The following is a 19,830-nucleotide window of genomic DNA, read 5'->3' on the forward strand; positions in this document are numbered from 1 at the left end:
TGAGCCCAGGAAGTTGAGGCTGCAGTGAGTTATGATTGTGCCACTGCACTCCAGCCTGGCAGAAAGAGCATCTGAGACCCTGTCTCAAAAAAAAAAAAAAATGCAGCAAGTACAATTGTTGTTATTATTATTATTATTATTTCTTTTTTGAGACGGAGTCTCGCTCTGTCGCCCAGGCTGGAGTGCAGTGGCTCAATCTCGGCTCACTGCAAGCTCCGCCTCCCAGGTTCACGCCATTCTCCTGCCTCAGCCTCCCGAGTAGCTGGGACTACAGGTGCCCACCACCTCACCGGGCTAATTTTTTGTATTTTTAGTAGAGACGGGGTTTCACTGTGTTAGCCAGGATGGTCTCGATCTCCTGACTTCGTGATCCACCCACCTCAACCTCCCAAAGTGCTGGGATTACAGGCGTGAGCCACCGCACCCGGCCACAAGTACAATTATTAATAGTAGTTGCCATTTGCTGAGTGTGTGCTACATACCATGTGCCAGTGCTAGACACTTTCATACATCATATATAATGCTTACGATAACTTCCAAAGTTGATGTTTTTATTTTCCTTTTGCAGAAAAGTAAACAACTCGGAGCAATCAGGGAATTAATTGGTCTTACAGCCACTACTCAAGTCCAGACCTCTCAGACTCCAAAGCTCATGCTCTTTCTATTGCATCATGCTGTGTCTCGACTGCACACAGTGTTCCATAAACAATCTGGAAGGCAGGCACTCACGCGCGCGCACACACACACAGACACACACCCCTCCTACAGAGTTATATATGTAGCCAGGGTCAAGGGAAAACTTCCCGTCTGCCCGCTGAAGGTTCATTGAAAAGCACTGACAAGAAGCAGATTAATAGAAGAAAAGGCATACAAATTTAATAAATTGTTCAAGAGTGTCCAATCTTTTTGCTTCCCTGAGCCACACTGGAAGAAGAAGAATTATCTTGGGCCACACATAAAATACACTAACAACTGCTGATAAGCTAAAAAAAAAAAAAAAAAAAGAATAAAATCACAATAAAATCCCATAATAGCAGGGCATGGTGGCTCACAGCTGTAATTCCAGCACTTCGGAAGGCTGAGGTGGGTGGATCACTGAGGTCAGGAGTTCGAGACCAGCCTGGCCAACATGGTGAAACCCCATCTCTACTAAAAATACAAAAATTAGCCAGGTGTGGTGGCGTGGGCCTGTAATCCCAGCTACTCGGGAGGCTGAGGCACAAGAATTGCTGGAACTCGGGAGGTGGAGGTTGCAGTCAGCTGAGATTGCGCTGCTGTACTCCAGCCTGGGTGACAGAGCAAGACTGTCTCAAAAAAAAAAAACAAAAAACAAACAAAAACCATAGTTACTCCTGCCCATCTCTTTGAAGGGGGTCTTAAGGTTCAGGAGAATCTATAAGAAAATGTAAATATGGCTTGGCACGGTGGCTCACACCTGTAATCCCAGCACTTTGGGAGTCCAAGACAGGCAGATCACCTGAGGTCAGGAGTCCGAGACAAACCTGACGAACATAGCAAAACCCCATCTCTACTAAAAATACAAAATTAACCAGGTGTGGTGGCACATGCCTGTAATCCCAGCTATTCACGTGGCTGAGGCAGGAGAATCGCTTGAACCTGGGAGGCGGAGGTTGTGGTGAGCCAAGATTGTGCCACTGCACTCCAGCCGGGGCGACAGAGCAAGACTCCATCTCGAAAAAAAAACAAAAGAAAGAAAAGAAAAAAGAAAGAAAGAGAGAGAAAGGAAGGAAGGAAGGAAGGAAAAGAAATAAATGTAAATACCTTCTAGAGGATAAAACTTTTAACTGAGTGTAGGCAGCAGTCATGTGAGAAAAAGTCCCTTCTAGCAGAGATGAGCAGGGGAAGAGAACTAACATTTTAGTGGGAGACTCCTACGTGCTTTCACGGTGCTAGCTGCTTTCCTCTGTGTCTTCTTTAATTCCCATTTTGCGGCTGGAAACACTAAGGCTCAGAAGGTAATTCTCTGCAGCTCCCAGAGGTCCTTTGATAAGTGCCTGAGGTGCATGCAAAAAGCTCCCACTTAGGGAGAGCTTGCGGCTTCTGTGAAGGCATTCTGCCTGTGCCTAAGGAGGCAGTCCTTACCACTGCCACCACTCAGCACCTCTTCCCATAGGTAAATGCTGCAACAGAATCCTAGCAGAGACTATTCCCTTACTTGCAGTTCTGTCACTAATTAGTTTTGTGACGTGACATCTCAATTCTCTGGGGTGCAATTTCCTCATAAGTTAAACTGATGATCTCTAAAGTCTTTCCTAACAAAGATGAATCTTCCAGTGCCCACGCAATCCAAGGCTAGCCACAGGATGGTCGGACTGCCCCTTTCCTCTCACCCATCAGATGGCAGACACAAGCTCAGCAGCCCCCATGAGCACTGCTAAGCCTTGGAGTTAAAGACAGAGGCTGGACGTTGTGGCTCACACCTGTAATCCCAGCACTTTGGGAGGCTGAGGCAGGTGGATCATAAGGGGTCAGGAATTCGAGACCAGCCTGGCCAACATGGTGAAACCCCGTCTCTACTAAAGATACAAAAAATTAGCTGAGCATGGTGGTGCCTGCCTGTAATCCCAGCTACTTGAAAGGCTGAGGCAGGAGAATCGTTTGAACCTGGGAGGCGGAGGTTACAGTGAGCTGAGATGACGCCACTGCACTCCAGCCTGAGCGACAGGGTGAGACTCTGGCTGGGGAAAAAAAAAAAATAGAACCCAGGACTGGGTGCGGTGGCTCATGCCTGTAATCCTAGACTTTGGGAGGCTGAGGCGGGCAGATCACTTGAGGCCAGGAGTTTGAGACCAGCCTGGTCAACATGGAGAAACCCCATCTCTACTAAAAAAAATAGCTCAGTGGGTGGTGCAACCCTGTAATCCCAGTTACTCATGAACCCGAGATCGCAGCACTGCACTCCAGCCTGGGCTACAGAGGGAGAATCTGAATAAAAAAAAAAAAAAAAAAAAAAAAAAAAAAAGCCAGGCATGGTGGCTCAGGCCTGTAATCCCAGCACTTTGGGAGGCCGAGGTGGGCTGATCAGCTGAGGTCAGGAGTTTGAAACCAGCCTGGCCAACACAGTGAAATCCCGTCTCTACTAAAAATACAAAAATTAGCCAGGCATGGTGGTGCACGCCTGTAATCCCCGCTACTCAGGAGGCTGAGGCACAAACTTCACTTGAACCTGGGAGGCAGAGGTTGCAGTGAGCCGAGATTGCGTGACTGCACCCTAGCCTGGGCAACAGAGTGAGACTCTGTCTCAAAAAAAAAGAGAGACAGAACCCAGGCCCCTCTCTGCTTAGGTGGGTTTAAAAAAGAAAAAAAAAAAGTACAGAAGATCCTTTGAGCAATGTAAAAAAAAATGTAAAAGCTTTAATGTAAAAAAAAAAAAGAAAGAAAGAAAAAAAGGACAGAAGGAGAAGGACCTTAGAAATCTGTAGAAATCTCAGTGGCCTCCTGGAGTCTAACGAACTGAAGTTCAAGGAAGACTAGAAGTGTATGCGCCCTGATCTCGTGGCTCCCTGCCTTGATAAAGCCATTTGTATTCACAGAGGGGGTCCTCCCTGCACTGCTGTATTTAATTCTGGATATGGTATAAATAGGACTTGGCTGACTGTCAAAGCACACCACCCACCACAATGTTCCGGTTTTTTTGGGACATCAGCCGAATCTGAGCCTTTGATTCCCTCTAGTGGCTTAAATTGGCAACTTTCATAGCTGGCTCTTGGCATTCGTTATTGAATGTTTAAGTATCTATTGTATGCACTAAATTGGTGTTGGGTTCTTTAGCTCTGCCTGGAATGTAGGGCACTGGTTTCATTTGAGCATTTTTGTGTCCGGTGGAAAGTGATCAGGGTTAAGCCAGAGCTCCTTCTTACAAAGTTCCTTCTTAACAAAGCTTAGCTTAGTACAGTGCAAACAATTTCCCAGCTATTCTAAAGCTGCTTTATAGTAATTCTGGGAGGATGGGTTATTATATGGGTTATTTCTGCCGCTAAATGAGCTGTAGGACCTTGGGCTGTCTCTTTTACCCCTGGGTCTTAGTTTGCTCATTGGTAAAAATGAACATGTGGGTTACACTCAAATAAATTCAACAAATATTAATTGAACACCTGCAGTGTGCGACCCTGGGCTGAGTAGTAGGAGAAGGCAGCAATGAATGGTACTTGATCTCAAGGAGCTTACAGGATAATGGGAGAACCAGACATCCTGGAAGCCACATAAAATTGGGCAGGAGGAGGCTGGATGTGGTAGCTCACACCTGTAATCCCAGCACTTTGGGAGGCTGAGGCGGGTGGATCACTTGAGGCCAAGAGTTCGAGACCAGCCTGACCAACATGGTGAAATCCTGTCTCTACTAAAAATACAAAAAAAAAAAAAAAGTGCTACTTGGGAGGCTGAGGCAGGAGAATCACTGGAACCTGGGAGGCGGAGGTTGCAGTGAGAGATCACGCCACTGCACTCCAGCCTGGGTGACAGAGCAAGACTATCTCAAAAAAAAAAAAAAAAAAAACCTGGCTGGGCACGGTGGCTCTCGCCTGTAATCCCACCACTCTGGGAGGCCGAGGTGGGCGGATCACGAGGTCAGGAGATCGAGACCATCTTGGCCAACATGGTGAAACCCTGTCTCTACTAAAAATACAAAAATTAGCTGGGAGTGGTGGCACATGCCTGTAGCCCCAGCTACTCAGGAGGCTGAGGCAGGAGAATCACTTGAACCAGGGAGTCAGAGGTTGCACTGAGCCAAGATATTGTGCCACTGCACTCTCCAGCCTGGTGACAGAGAGACACTCCATCTAAAAAAAAAAAAAAAAAAAAAAAAACCTGGAAAGATAGCTCAAAGGGCCAATCTTAGGTTCTACAATAGTGTTATTTGTAGGAATAACTAGGGAATTTGCATATATATATTTCTTTTTTAGAGACAGGGTCTTACTCTGTCACCCATGCTGGAGTGCAGTGGTGCAATCATGGCTCACAACAGCCTCGACTTTCCAAGCTCAGGTGATCCTCCCACCTCAGCCTCCCAAGTAGCTGGGACTACAGGCTGGGCTGCCACGCCTGGCTAATTTTTGCATTTTTAGTGGAGATACGGTTTGGCCATGTTGCCCAGGCTGGTCTCAAAACTCCTGGATTCAAGCAATCCACCCACCTTGGCCTCCCAAAGTGCTGGGATTACAGGCATGAGCCACCGCACCTGGCCTGGAAGTTGCATATCTTATAACCTCTGGAGTAATGGCTGACAATGGCTTAGGCCTGCGCTTTACCAGGATTTAGTCTCCTCTCCTTCCCAGCCTGATGGCCTCCCATTAGCTTTGCAAAATCGGTTGAGTTTTGGGCAAGGCCTATTATCATTTAAACTATAACCTAAATGTCTTCCAAAGTTAGCTTGGCCCAATAGCCCAGGAATAATTAAGGGAAAGGGAAGATTCAGGGCGGGTTAGTTTAGCTTACTGTTATAATTTTCCCACTGATATAACACTTGCAAAGGCCGTTTCAGATGCCTCTGAGGGCTCCTCCCCTGCAGTCTCAGCCCAAGCAGCCTTGCTGTAGAATGAAGCACAATCTCCCCTGCTCCATTCTTCCTCATCTCATTTCCCTGAAAGCAAGAATACCGGAAGCCCCTTTCCTTCCCACAGATTGGCCGCTAATCAATTTTGGTAAATAAACAGGGAAATAGAGAATTAGAAAATAAACAGGGAGGCTGGATTTGGTCGCTCACGCCTGTAATCCCAGCACTTTGGGAGGCCTAGGCAGGCGATCACCTGAGGTCAGAAGTTCGAGACCAGCCTGGCTAACATGGTGAAGCCCCGTCTCTACTAAAAATACAAAAAAATCAGCCAGTGTGGCACACGCCTATAATCCCAGCTACTCCAGAGACTGAGACAGGACAATCCCTTGAACCTGGGAGGCAGAGGTTGCAGTGAGCTGAGATGCCACTGCACTCCAGCCTGGGTGACAGAGTGAGACTCCATCTCAAAAGAAAAGAAAAAGGCTGTTTCATATTTTGAAACCATCTGACAGGAAACTACAGAGAATGGAAGATAGAACTTGGGAGGATACAAGAATATGTGTCTCTGAGGGAGGCAGAACTCCTTGTAAGAGCCCACTTGTTCCCCAAGGTATTTCTGCACTCACAGAGAGGTTGGGGGCCAGGGGGCAGGCGGTGGGGGAGGAGGGTAGTAACCTGTCTCTAGGAAGGCTCTAAGGAGCAACCTGGAACCCAGCCCGTGACCTGGTATTGAAGCCTGTTTTGGGGAGGATGCCAACCCCTGACTTCCTGTCTCAGTGGGAGGAAAAAAAGTGTTTTTGGGAATAAGCAGAGAAATTAAGGGACCTGAGACAGTTTAGCCCAGGCATAACGGATGGAACAGAAGTATTTCCAAGAGCTTCATTTAGAGGCACAAGAGAAACAAAAAATGAAGAAGTAAAGCAAAGCAGGGCTGTGACTTCCTCTAACACAACAACTGAGGGTGGACACTATTTGCGGAGCTGTGTGAGCATCAGCAGTGGAAAGGGAGGCGCCGTGGTTGGGGAAAGAACACAGGGATGCCTGTTGGACAGATGCCTGCATCACAATGGACTTGAATCTAAACTCAGTGCCTATCCTCCCCAGCTCACCCCCAAATAAAATACATCGTACTCCTGGCTTCCCCATCACTGCTACTGCGATCACCATCCTACCAGTCATGCAAGCTTGAAAACAATCCTTGCTTTTTTTTTCTGAGAGGGAGTCTCGCTCTGTCACCCAGGCTGGAGTGCAATGGTGCGATCTCGGCTCACTGCAACCTCTGCCTCCTGGGTTCAAGCAATTCTCCAGCCTCAGTCTCTGGAGTAGCTGGCATTACAGGCACCCACACACAGGCCCAGCTAAATGTTGTATTTTTAGTAGAGATGGGGTTTCACCATGTTGGCCATGGTTGGCCAGGCTGGTCTCAAACTCCTGACCTCAGGTGATCTGCCCTTCTTGGCCTCCCAAAGTGCTGGGATTACAGGCGTGAGCCACCGTGCCCGGCCCAATCTTTGCTTTTGAATCCTTTTTGTTTCTCCTCTTAGATCCAGTCAGTTGCTGTATTCCGTAGTTTTGACTATTCACATTACCTCGCAAATCCATCATCTGTTTTTTACTACCTTCACCACTATCCTAGGGCAATATCTCTTACTTGGAAAAATTTAATAGCATTTTCACAAATGTATGTCTCAATAGTTCCCTTTTTCCTATGCATTCAACACACAACTCCTAAATTATCTCCCTTAAGCAAGAGATCATGTCACTGTGCTCACTGCGGCAAGAAAGGACTTTTAGCCCATCAACTGCTTCACTTTTCCAGCATAATTTGTTTTATTTTTCCACATTTCTTCTTCACACCAGCCAAGCTGAACTATTACCATTCACTGAATATCTGCCCCCACCGCCACTCCCATCCTGTGCCTTTGACCCCGTCATCTCCCCCAACATCTTAACACCTTTCCTCCTCCTCTATTCTATCCACATGAATTCCATTTTCCAAGCTCCATATCAAATGTCACCTTCTCCATAATAAAATAAATTGCCTTTTATTCAGAGCCACTCAGTGCTAAACACTATACAAGATGATTTACATACTCTGTTTCTAATATTTACACAACCTGGAAGGATTTCAGCTTTTCCTGAACCCTATAATTAATTGCCTATAATTTCTCTCCTCTAAATTTGCATAGCCCTTTGATCATGAATAATTTCCGTTTATACTACACTGTGTAATTGTCTTTTCATCCTTCTAAATACATGCTACTGGTCAGCAACAACTGTTACTAGACTTAAAGAAAGTAAGAAGGTTCATCTCTAAGGTTTTCTCCAGCTTCAAAAGGCTATGACTCTATAACTTAAGAACATGAGTTTCTGGGCAACTTAGTGCAGTTTCCATGAGTATCATCTTCTCGGAAGCCTCTGCTAATAGAAGACAGAAAGATCAAAAAACACAGTTGTTTCCAGGCATGGTGGCTCATGCCTGCAATTCCAGCACTTTGTGAGACCAAGGTTGGAGAATCGCTTCAGCCCAGAAGTAACCTGGGAGCTGGCATAATAACAGAGCAAGACCCCATCTCTACAAAAAATTAGCTGGCATGGCCAGATGTGGTGGCTCACGCCTGTAATCCCAGCACTTTGGGAGGCTGAGGAGGGTGGATCGTGAGGTCAAGAGTTCAAGACTAGCCTGGCCAAGATGGTGAAACCCCGTCTCTACTAAAAAGTACAAAAATTACAGCACGCCTGTAATCCCAGCTACTTGGGAGGCTGAGGCAGGAGAATCGCTTGAACCTGGGGGGAGGAGGTTGCAGTGAGCCGAGATTGCGCCACTGCACTCCAGCCTGGATGACAGAGCGAGACTCCATCTCAAAAAAAAAAAAAAAAAAAAAAATTAGCCAGCATGGTGGCATGTGCCTATAGTCTCAGCTTCTCTGGAGGCTGAGGTGGGAGGATCGCTTGAATTGGTGAGGTCGAGGGTGCAATAAGCCATGATTGCGCCACTGCACTCCAGCCTGGGCAACAGAGAGACACCCAATCTCTCTAAAAACAAACAAACAAACAAACAAACAAACAGGCCGAGCACGGTGGCTCATGCTTATAATCCCAGCACTTTGGGAGGCCAAGGTGGGTGGATCACCTGAAGTTAGGAGCTCGAGACCAGCCTGGCCAACATAGTGAAACCCTGTCTCTACTAAAAATACAAAAATTAGCTGGGTGTGGTGGCAAGAGCCTGTAATTCCAGCTACTCGGGAGGCTAAGGCAGGAGAATCACTTGAACTCAGGAGGCAGAGGTTGCAGTGAGCCGAGATCGTGCTATTGCACTCCAGCCTGGGCGACAAGAGTGAAACTCCATCTCAAAAAAAAAAAGTTAACATGAGCAATTTCATTGTTCATAAAGACCAAGTAAGGTAAGAAAGACAGGCACTAGTAGGATGTAATTTGGGGTGGTTAAAGAAGACGTGATGAATTCAGTTAACGGAGGAGCCAGTGTGAGGCCAGACTTCTAGTACTCCTGGTCTGGGACTCTGGAAACCCCTCGACATGCCCTTGCCCACGGGAACATCCCATAATTCTTTGTTGTCATATTTGTTCCCCACACATTGCCATCCAGTCTCTGCGTTACTCATTAAAGATTTTCTTCTTCCAGTTTCCTACTATGTTGGAACCTTGGGGACTCACACTGAGATCAGGAGAGTGGCAGAGGAAAAGGTCACTTTGCCCTGCCACCATCAACTGGGGCTTCCAGAAAAAGACACTCTGGATATTGAATGGCTGCTCACCGATAATGAAGGGAACCAAAAAGTGGTAAGTAGACACCTGGCTGGAGTCCCTCCTCCTTCTTGTCCTCCTGCATTTGCCTTTCTTCAGTCTTCCAGTCTTTCTTGTTGGCTCTGAAAGAGCTGGAATTCCTTTTTCATCTGGCTTTTACTTGAAAGACTTTAGATACAAAACTATAGAGAAGAAAGAGTATTTCTGGGTGCGGTGGCTCACACCTATAATCTCAGCATTTTGGGAGGCCAAGGCAGGTGGATCACCTGAGGTCAGGAGTTCGAGACCAGCCTGGCCAACATGGTGAAACCTTGTCTCTACTAATAATAGCCAGGTGTGGTGGCCTATGCCTGTAATCCCAGCTACTTGGGAGGCTGAGGCAGGAGAATCACTTAAACCCAGGAGGCGGAGGTTGCAGTGAGCTGAGATCATGCCACTGTACTCCAGCCTGGGTGACACGGCAAGACTCCATCTCAAAAAAAAAGAAAGAAAGAAAAATTAGCCAGATGTGGTGGCACATACCTGGAGTGTCAGCCACTTGGGAGGCTGAGGTGGGAGGATCACTTGAGCCCAGGAGTGCAAGGCTGCAGTGAGCTATGATCACACCTGTGAATAGCCACTGTACTTGAGCCTGGGCAACATATCAAGACCCTGTCTCTAAATAAATAAGAAGTTGTCAGGCCGGGTGCAGTGACTCACATCTGTAATCCCAACACTTTGGGAGCCTGAGTGGGGTGAACTGCTTGAGCCCAGGAGTTCAAGACCAGCCTGGGCAACAAAGTGAGACTCCCTCTGTACCAAAAAAATTTTTTTAACTAGCCAGATGTGATGACACATGCCCATAGTCCCAGCTTCTCAGGAGGCCCGAAGAAGGAGGATCGCTTGAGTGCAGAAGGATTGCCTGAGTGCAGAAGGATCGCTTGAGCCCAGGAGGTCAAGGCTGCAGTGAGCTGAGATCACACCACTGTACACCAGCCTGGGCAACAGAGCCAGACACTGTCTCTAAAAAAACAAAAACAAAACAAAAGCAAAAGAAAGAAAAAAGTTGTCCTTTCCTCTTCTCTGTCTATACCACTAATTTTATAACATGGTTTATGTTGGGAAGAGCTAAGATTTTCACTGAAAACAGATTTCAGGATCACTGTTGTAGCTTAACTTGCTTAAATAGCTGTCTACATCACCTCATTATATTGATATTGCTTGTCATTTTGTTCTCATACAGCAACATCCTAAGATACTATCTGTTCTCTGTAGAGCGAGGTCACTTTAACCTGAGTAGGTTTATTGATTTATTTTTTTATTTTGAGACAGAGTCTCACTCTGTTGTCCAGGCTGGAGTGCAATGGCTCGATCTTAGCTCACTGCAACCTCTACTCACAGGGTTCAAGCAATTCTCCCACTTCAGCCTCCTGAGCAGCTGGGATTACAGACGTGCACCACTACGCCCGGCTAATTTTTGTTATTGTTGTTTGAGATGAAGTCTCACTCTGTCGCCCAGGCTGGAGTGCTGTGGCGCCATCTCAGCTCACTGCCACCTCGCCTCCTGGGTTCAAGTGATTCTAGCGCCTCAGCCTCTGGAGTAGCTGGGATTACAGGCATCCACCACCACGCCCAGCTAATTTTTGTTTTTTTAGTAGAGATAGAGTGTCGCCATGCTGGTCTCGAACTCCTGACCTCAGGTGTTCCGCCTGCCTCAGCCTCCCAAAGTGCTGGGATTACAGGCGTGAGCCACTGTGCCCGACCCTTGAGTGTGTTTATTTTAACAGCTTCTTGGTCAGCCTAGATTTGATACTGTCAGTTCTGAATGAAGTGATGTTCATGTTTATTACAGCCCCTGTTCCTGTAATAAAAATCCAAGAATGACTCTGATAGATTCTCTTCTTTGATCACACTTGAGGCAGGTTCCTGAGGTCTTTCTGACTAGAGCTAATCTTGGACTTCCCTTTCTGCCCTCGTAGAATACATTTTGAGCAAGAATGCTGCTAAGTCAGGTTAGTGAAAATGCTCCACTCTTGGTATCTTATCACCCTGTCCTGCCTACAATAATAATCCTATCAAGCAGGTTCAACCAGAAACCCCCTCAGCCCTGATGTTCCCTCTCAGTAATTTCATGACCCCCACCCTGCTCCTTGGTTGTAAACTCCCCTTGTCCTTGCTGGAATCAGTCAAGCCCAATCTCTGACGCACAGTGGTCTTCATACCTATTACCGTGGCCCCTCTTGAATTGTCTGTTTTAGTATCTTTAACAAGTTTCGGCCAGGTGCAGTGGCTCACGCCTGTAATCCCAGCACTTTGGGAGGCCGAGGTGGGTGGATAACCTGAGGTTAGGAGTTCAAGACCAGGCTGGGCAACATGGTGAAACTCTGTCTCTACTAAAAATACAAAAATATAAGCCAAGCCTGGTGGCATCTGCCCGTAATCCCAGCTACTCGGGAGGCTGAGGCAGGAGAATAGCTTGGAGCTGAGATCGAGCCATTGCACTCCAGCCTGGGCAATAGAGCAAGACTGTCTCAAAAAAAAAAGTTTCACTGGATAATTTTCTCATTAACAGTTTCACACATCTAACTTTCACCCAAATATTTTCATTTGAATTAAAGAAAAAAGGACTTGCTTGGTTATATAGCCAAGTGAATATAAGGACTAGGATGTTAATTATTGATTTCAAAAAGCCCTTGATATGTCTTTAAGCAGTCACAATTCCCTACTTGTCTTTAGTTGATACTGTGAAGCAAGGATGTCCATTTATTCAATCATTCAGATTACACAAATTTATTTAGCACTTACTGTATGCCATGCTAGGTTCCAGGATACAATAGTGAAGAAGACCTCATAGTCCTTGCCTTCTTAGAGGTTATAGTGAAAAGACATTTAATTTTTTACAAAGAACCTGGCACAGTGGCTAGTGTCTGCAATCTCAGCTACTCAGGAGGCTGAGGTGGGTGGATTGCTTGAACCCAGGAGTTTGAGACCAGCCTGGGTGACACAGTGAGACTCTATCTCTTAAATAATTTTTTTTAAGAAAGGAGGGGGAGGGGTAGGTAGAAAGGTAGGAACAAAGAAACCAATAAATATGCCAGGTGCAAATCTGTTTAGCATGTATTATCTCATGTAATTTAATATGTGCCAGTTGCAGTAGCTTGTGCCTGTAGTCCCAGCTACTCGGGAGGCTAAGGTGGGAGGACTACTTGAGACCAGGAGTTCCAGATGGCCTGAGCAACAGAGTGAGAACCCCCATTTCTAAAACAATTTTTAAAATTTGTTAATGTAATACTCATAACTAGGATTAATGGGCCCATTTTACAAATAAGGAGCTGAGGTATGCCCACATGTGTGAAAACACACAAACGTAGTGAACAAATTGCCCAAGGTCACCTAATTTGCATTTTCAAATTAGGCACCCTGGGCTGGGCCGGGCGGGCACAGTGGCTCATGCCTGTAATCCCAGCACTTTGGGAGGCCCAGGAGGGAGTTCCACTTGAGCTCAGGAGTTCAAGACCAGCCTGGGCAACATGGTGAAACCCCACCTCTACTAAAATTACAAAAATTAGCTGGGCATGGTGGCGCAGGCCTATAATCTCAGCCACTTATGAGGCTAAGGTGGGAGAATGGCTGGAGCATGGGAAGTCGAGGCTGCAGTGAGCAGAGATGGTGCCACTGCACTCCAGCCTGGGTAACAGAAGGAAACCATCTCAAAACAAATGAACAAAAAACAAATTAGGCACCCTGACCTCAGTGCCTGGTCTGAGAACCCCTAGCTGTATTACCTTCATAAATAATGTGAAAGTGTAATATGTGCTATGTAGGCTTCTTCTCCGAGAAAACACCAAATGGCAGAAAAAATCCTGATCTAAAACATCTAGAGAGATCTGCATCCATCTCCATTCAGAGCAGTTTTACGATTGCTCTGCAGGCGATGGCACAGCAGAATGACTGCCAGAAAGTTGAGCTGCTCCATTTGTTCTATACAAGTCCTAACAAAGTGTTCCAGGTCCACCAGGAATGACATAATACAAACAGCCCCAAACCACTGAAATTCATATTTTTAATTTTTCTATTTGTTTGCAAAAGGACTAAATTGATGCTCATTTTTCTCCCATCACACCCTGATGAACTGCTTAGTCTCAACACTACATTTCTTAGGATAAAAAACAAAATAGGCCGGGTGCAGTGGCTCACACCTGTAATCCTGCACTTTGAGAGGCCGAGATGGGCAGATCATTTGAGGTCAAGAGTTCGAAACTGGCCTGGCCAACATGGTGAAACCCTGTCTCGACTAAAAACACAAAAAAATTAGCCAGGCATGGTGGTAGGCACCTGTAATCCCAGCTACTTGGGAGACAGGCAGGAGAATTGCTTGAACCTGTGAGGCAGAGGTCACAGTGAGCCGAGATCGCACCACTGCCCTCCAGCTTGGGTGACAGAGTGAGCTCCATACTCACCCCGCAAAAAAGACTATCTTGCAATTGTATAATTTCACCTTTCCAAAGATGTCAGATGCTTGCCTGTATGTTATCCCTTTTTTCTTCATTAAATATTGAAACAGTCTCGGCCTGGGCAACACAGTGAGATCTGTCTCTTAAAAATAGGTGTGTGATGGCCGGGCGTGGTGGTTCACACCTGTAATTTCAGCACTTTGGGAGGATGAGGCTGGCGGATCACAAGGTCAGGAGTTCGAGACCAACCTGACCAACACGGTGAAACCCCGTCTCTACTAAAAATACAAAAATTAGCCAGGAGTGATGGCAGTTGCCTGTAGTCCCAGCTACTCAGGAGGCTGAGGCAGGAGAATCGCTTGAACCCAGGATGAGGAGGTTGCAGTGAGCAGAGATCACACCACTGCACTCCAGCCTGGGCGACAGCATGAGACAACATCTCAAAAAAAAAAAAAAAAAGTGTGTGTCAGGCCGGGCACAGTGGCTCACACCTGTAATCTCAGCACTTTGGGAGGCCGAGGTGGGCAGATCACGAGGTCAGGAGCTCGAGAGCAGCTTGACCAATATGGTGAAACCCCATCCCTACTAAAAATACAAAAAAATTAGCCAGGCATGGTGGCACACACATGTAGTTCCAGCTACTTGGGAGGCTGAGGCAGAAGAATCACTTGAACCCAGGAGGCGAAGGTTGCAGGGAGCTGAGATCTGAGATCACGTCACTGTACTCCAGCCTGGGCAAAAAAGGAAAAAAAGGAAAAAAAAAAAATGTGGCCAGGCACAGTGGCTCACGCCTGTAATCCCAGCACTTTGGGAGGCCAAGGCGGGTGGATCACAAGGTCAAGAGTTCAAGACCAGCCTGGCCAACATGGTGAAACCCAGTCTCTACTAAAAATACAAAAATTAGCCCTGCATGGTGGTATGTGCCTGTAGTCCCAGCTACTCGAGAGGCTGAGGCAGAAGAATCGCTTGAACCCGGGAGGTGGAGGTTGTAGTGAGCCAAGATTGCGCCACTGCACTCCAACCTGGGCGACAGAGCTAGGCTCCATCTCAAAAAAAAAAAAAAAAAAAGTGTGTGTCTTTGTGTGTGTGTGTGTGTGTGTGTAGACAAGATTTTAGGGAAAGTGAGGAAAAGCAGATGGAGTCAGACCCACCTGAATGTACTGTGCACTATGGTAGCAGTATGCCCCAAACACCACAGGTTGAAGCAGGGAGTCACCATCCTAACTGGGGAGTCGAGAAAACTATATACAGAAAGTGGTCCTTGAGCTTGACCTTGAGGCCTTATATAGGTGTTGTTGAGGCAAAAATAGAAGAGGAAAAGGCATTTCAGAAAGAAAAAACTGCATAATCAAAGCTGAGATCTATCAGAAGACACTATTCAGAGTCAAGAAACATCAGGTTTGGGGACAACAAGATTCAGAGATGTGAGGGCAGGAGTCAAAAATGAGGTATGGTCCAGACTGCACGGGCATAGGTGTAACATTCAGAAGGCCAAGCCTTCATCAGTGTGCACAGGTGATGGGAAACAGATTTTCAGCCAGGGGAGTTTTGCTATACAAATGTGTGGAATTGTGGCAGGCCATTTCTCCCTAACAATCAAACAGATGGGCCTGCATGACAGTCACACAGACAGGCCTGCACAGCACTCCAGTTACACGGACAAATTTCCACAGCACTGCCTTAACACTGAGCAAATAATTAAACCTAGGGAAATCGGTGCCCAGACATCAAAGCTTGAAATATAAACACATGGTCAGTAGGAGACATGCATAGGCTTCTCCCTATCCTGGAGCAAGTCAAAATAACGGAGACAGTCTCAATTTCCTAGTGCCAGGACCCGTCTTGGGTTGTCGAAATCTGAGACGAATCAAGGTAACAAAGGCAGTTGTTCGAATAGATTTATTGGAAAGTCTAAGGCAGCTCTTCAGACCAAGCTGTAAATGAGATAAGATAGGAATAATCACTCTAGATGGGCACGGTGGCTCACGCCTGTAATCCCAGCACTTTGGGAGACTGAGGTGGGCAGGTCACTTAAGGTCAGGGGTTTGAGACCAGCCTGGCCAACCTGGCGAAACCCCGTCTCTACTAAAACTACAAAAATTAGATGGACGTGCTGGCATGCGCCTGTAGTCCTAGCTACACGGGAGGCTGAGGTATGAGAATCGCTTGAACGCAGGAGGCAAAGGTTGCAGTGAGCCAAGATTGTGGCACTGCACTCCAGCCTGGGTGACAGAATGAACCTCTGTCTCAAAAAAAAACAGAAAGAATGAATGAATGAATCACTCCAGTACCACAGTAGATAGGCCTTGAAGAAACTGGGACCCTAACAGCTTAATCAGACTTAGCAAGCATTTTTTTGGCCGCTGACCTTCTAGTTGAAACAAAATTAGTTACCTATAGACTTAGGCAAATGCTATACTGCACATAGGCACATAACCCCAACCTTTATAAGCACTAAGAAAATTGTACACTTTTGAGTTGGTCTGGTGGAATTATCTCCAACCTTCTCCCTGTATCCGGTTACAGTGATAAATTCCCTTCTTTCCTAGTTTGTCTGCTTCTCGTTATTGGGCCATGAGAAAATGCAACCGGACCCAGCTCTTTCCGGGAACAGAATGATTAGTATTCTTTGGGTATTGGGCCGAACAATTTTTAAAACCTTAGGGGCCTTCCTGAACCCAGAACCAGGCTAATAAAAATGATAATGCTACTACTTGAGTGCTTACTATCTCATTCCCACAAAAATCCTATGAAGTAACACAGCCCCCTTTTATAGTTCAGGATCTTAAGGCTTAGAAAGGATAAGTGATGAGAGCCAGGCACACAGCTGTCAGTGGAGAGGCTTCCGTTTGGAGATCATTTGACTTCCCAGCCAGCAATCCCAATCACTGCGGCCTGGCACAGTGTTTTTTCTTTTTTTTTTTTGAGACGGAGTCTCGCTCTGTTGCCAGGCTGGAGTGCAGTGACACAATCTCGGCTCACCGCAACCTCCACCTCCTGAGTACCTGGGAGTACAGGCGCAGCTAACTTTTTTTTTTTTTTTTAGTAGAGACGGGGGTTACACAATGTTGGCCAGGCTGGTCTCGATCTCCTGACCTCGTGATCCACCCGCCTTGGCCTCCCAAAGTGCTGAGATTACAGGCATAAGCCACCCTGCCCGGCCTAGCGTTTTTTCAAAATCTGTATCACAATCAGTTAGTGGATCCTAAATGATAAGAAATTTTGTTTGTTTTGTTTTTTTTTTGAGACAGAGTTTCGCTCTTGTTGCCCAGGCTGGAGTGCAATGGCGCCATCTTGGATCACTGCAACCTCCGCCTCCTGGGTTCTCCTGCCTAAGCCTCCCGAGTAGCTGGGATTACAGGCATGCACCACCATGCCTGGCTAATTTTGTATTTTTAATAGAGACGGGTTTCTCCATGTTGGTCAAGCTGGTCTCGAACTCCTGACCTCAGGTGATCTGCCCACCTTGGCCTCCCAAAATGCTGGGATTACAGGCGTAAGCCACTGTGCCCAGCCTTGTTTTCTTCTCTTTTTCTTTTTTTTTTTTTGAGATGGAGTCTCGCTCTGTCACCCAGGCTGTAGTGCAGTGGCGTGATCTCGGCTCACTGCAAGCTCCGCCTCCTGGGTTCACACCATTCTCCTGCCTCAGCCTCCCGAGTAGCTGGGACTACAGGCGCCCGCCACCATGCCCGGCTAATTTTTTGGCTAATTTTTTGTATTTTTAGTAGAGACGGGGTTTCACCGTGTTAGCCAGGATGGTCTTGATCTCCTGACCTTGTGATCCGCCCGCCTCAGCCTCCCAAAGTGCTGGGATTACAGGCGTGAGCCACTGTGCCCGGTCATTTTGTTTTCTTTTAACATAGACTAGACAATATCAGAGCATACTGCACATATACTCATGAAACTTGTTTCAGTTATATATGTGTACGCTGTGTCATGAAGAAAAATGTGTTTCTTTTTTTCTGACTGAAGTGCAGTGGCATGATCTTGGCTCACTGCAAACTTTGTCTCCTGGGCTCAAGCAGTTCTCCTGCCTCAGCCACCTGAGTAGCTGGACTACAGGCGTGCGCCACCATGCCTGGCTAATTTTTGTAATTTTAGTAGAGACAGGGTTTCACCATGTTGGCCAGGCTGGTCTGGAACTCCTGGCCTCAAGTGATCTGCCTGCCTTGGCCTCCCAAAGTGCTGGGATTACAGGCATGAGCCCCGGGCCAGAAAAATGTATTTCTTAATGTGAGTCTGTTGAAAATAGTTTGAAAGTGCTTGCTGTACTGTTCTTCTAGCAGTCCAAAGCAGCCTGATTCTACTTTGGACCACGGCTACTAAGATTCTTCAAACTCAAATATACATTTCAAGACAAAGGCATCTCTGGATGCTAACCCAAATACTAAAATAAACAAGCAGCTGGGCGCGATGGCTCACGCCTGGAATCCCAGCACTTTGGGAAGCTGAGGCGGGTGGATCACCTGAGGTCAGGAGTTCGAGACGAGCCTGATCAACATGGTAAAACCCCGTCTCTACTAAAAATACAAAATTAGCTGGTGTGGTGGTGCATGCCTGTAATCCCAGCTACTTGGGACGCTGAGACAGGAGAATCGCTTGAACCCAGGAGGTGGAGGTTGCAATGAGTGGAGATTACGCCACTGCACTCCAGCCTGGGCAACAAGAGTGAAACTCCATCTCAAAAATAAATAAATAAAATAAACCAGAAAGAAATTCCAAAGCCCTCAGGCCAAAAAGGTCACCCACCTCTCAAAGCCCACAAAACCCCAAAGTTCCTAAAAACTACCCAGTGCTTCACTGTCTTCTAGGTTTTGCCTCTCTTCATTCTCCTAGAAAGTACAAACTGACTTCATTGTAGGTGATTATGCATCTGGGGGAAATATGGACAAATCAGAAAGAAAGAGAAACATTAATAGAGCACCTATTAAGTGTTCCAAGCTTACCTGCCTTATCTCCAGGTGTAAGGCCCCCTTACTTTCAGTCTTTGAATGGAGACAAACTCTAGAGCTTCCAGTTTTTTCCTGTTGTGAACACATTTCCTTCTTTTCCACCTATCCCAGCAATTTTGCATTACTAAGGCAGCTCTACCACCTGCCAAGAAACCTACCCTTCCAGCTGGGCATGGTGGCTCACACCTGTAATCCCAGAACTTTGGGAGGCCCAGGCGGGCAGATTACCTGAAGTCAGGAGTTCGAGACCAGCCTGACCAACATGGAGAAACCCCATCTCTACTAAAAATACAAAATTAGCCAGGCGTGGTGGCACATGCCTGTAATCCCAGCTGCTCGGGAGGCTGAGGCAGGAGAATCACTTGAACCCGGGAGGTGGAGGTTGTGGTGAGCCAAGATCACGCCATTGCACCCCAGCCTGGGCAAAAAGAGTGAAACTCCGTCTCAAAGAAAAAAAAAAAAGAAACAAAACCTACCCTTCCTATGGAGTACAACAGAATGTGGGGCCAACAACACCCTATAAACATTTTTTTGTTTTGTTTTGTCTTGTTTTGAGACAGAGTCTCACTCTGTCCCTAGGCTAGAGTGCAGTGGCGTGATCTCGGCTCACGGGAACCTCTGCCTCCTGGGTTCCCACGATTCTTCTGCCTCAGCCTCTTTAGTAGCTGGGACTACAGGCATGTGCCACCACACCCAGCTAATTTTTGTATTTTTAGTAGAGACAGGGTTTCACCATGTTGGCCAGGATGGTCTCGATCTCTTGACCTCGTGATCCAGCCGCCTCGGCCTCCCAAAGTACTGGGATTACAGGCGTGAGCCACCGCACCCAGCCACAAATATTTATTTATTTCATTTTATTTTTTTGAGACAGTCTTATGTTGCCCAGGCTGGAGTGCAGTGGCATAATCTCCACTCACTGCAATCTCTGCCTCCAAGGTTCAAGTGATTCTGCTGTCTCAGCCTCCTGAGTAGCTGGGATTACAGGCACATACCACTACACCTAATTCTTTCCTTTTTTTTTTTTTTTTTTTTGTTGAGATGGAGTTTCGCTCTTGTTGCCCAGGCTGCTGTGCAATGCCACTATCTCGGCTCACCACAACCTCTGCCTCCCGGGTTCAAGCAATTCTCCTGCTTCTCAGCCTCCCGAGTAGCTGGGATTATAGGCATG

At 46.7% G+C, this 19,830-nt stretch overlaps 1 protein-coding gene across 2 annotated transcripts in view; it reads left to right on the forward strand.

Moving 5' to 3' along the window:
- The window catches only part of CLMP (CXADR like membrane protein), a 116,339-nt gene that overhangs the window by 84,421 nt on the left and 12,088 nt on the right, over window positions 1-19,830 (forward strand). The window contains exon 3 of one of the 2 annotated variants that reach the window (XM_003253305.4): window positions 9,156-9,313. In XM_003253305.4, the coding sequence (XP_003253353.1) occupies window positions 9,156-9,313 (158 nt within the window). Of the gene's footprint in view, window positions 1-8,835; window positions 9,314-19,830 lie in introns of those variants that run through there. The other variant, XM_030828734.1, reaches the window with a different exon arrangement.

Source organism: Nomascus leucogenys, chromosome 15 (genome assembly GCF_006542625.1).
Source record: "Nomascus leucogenys isolate Asia chromosome 15, Asia_NLE_v1, whole genome shotgun sequence".
NCBI lineage: Eukaryota > Metazoa > Chordata > Mammalia > Primates > Hylobatidae > Nomascus > Nomascus leucogenys.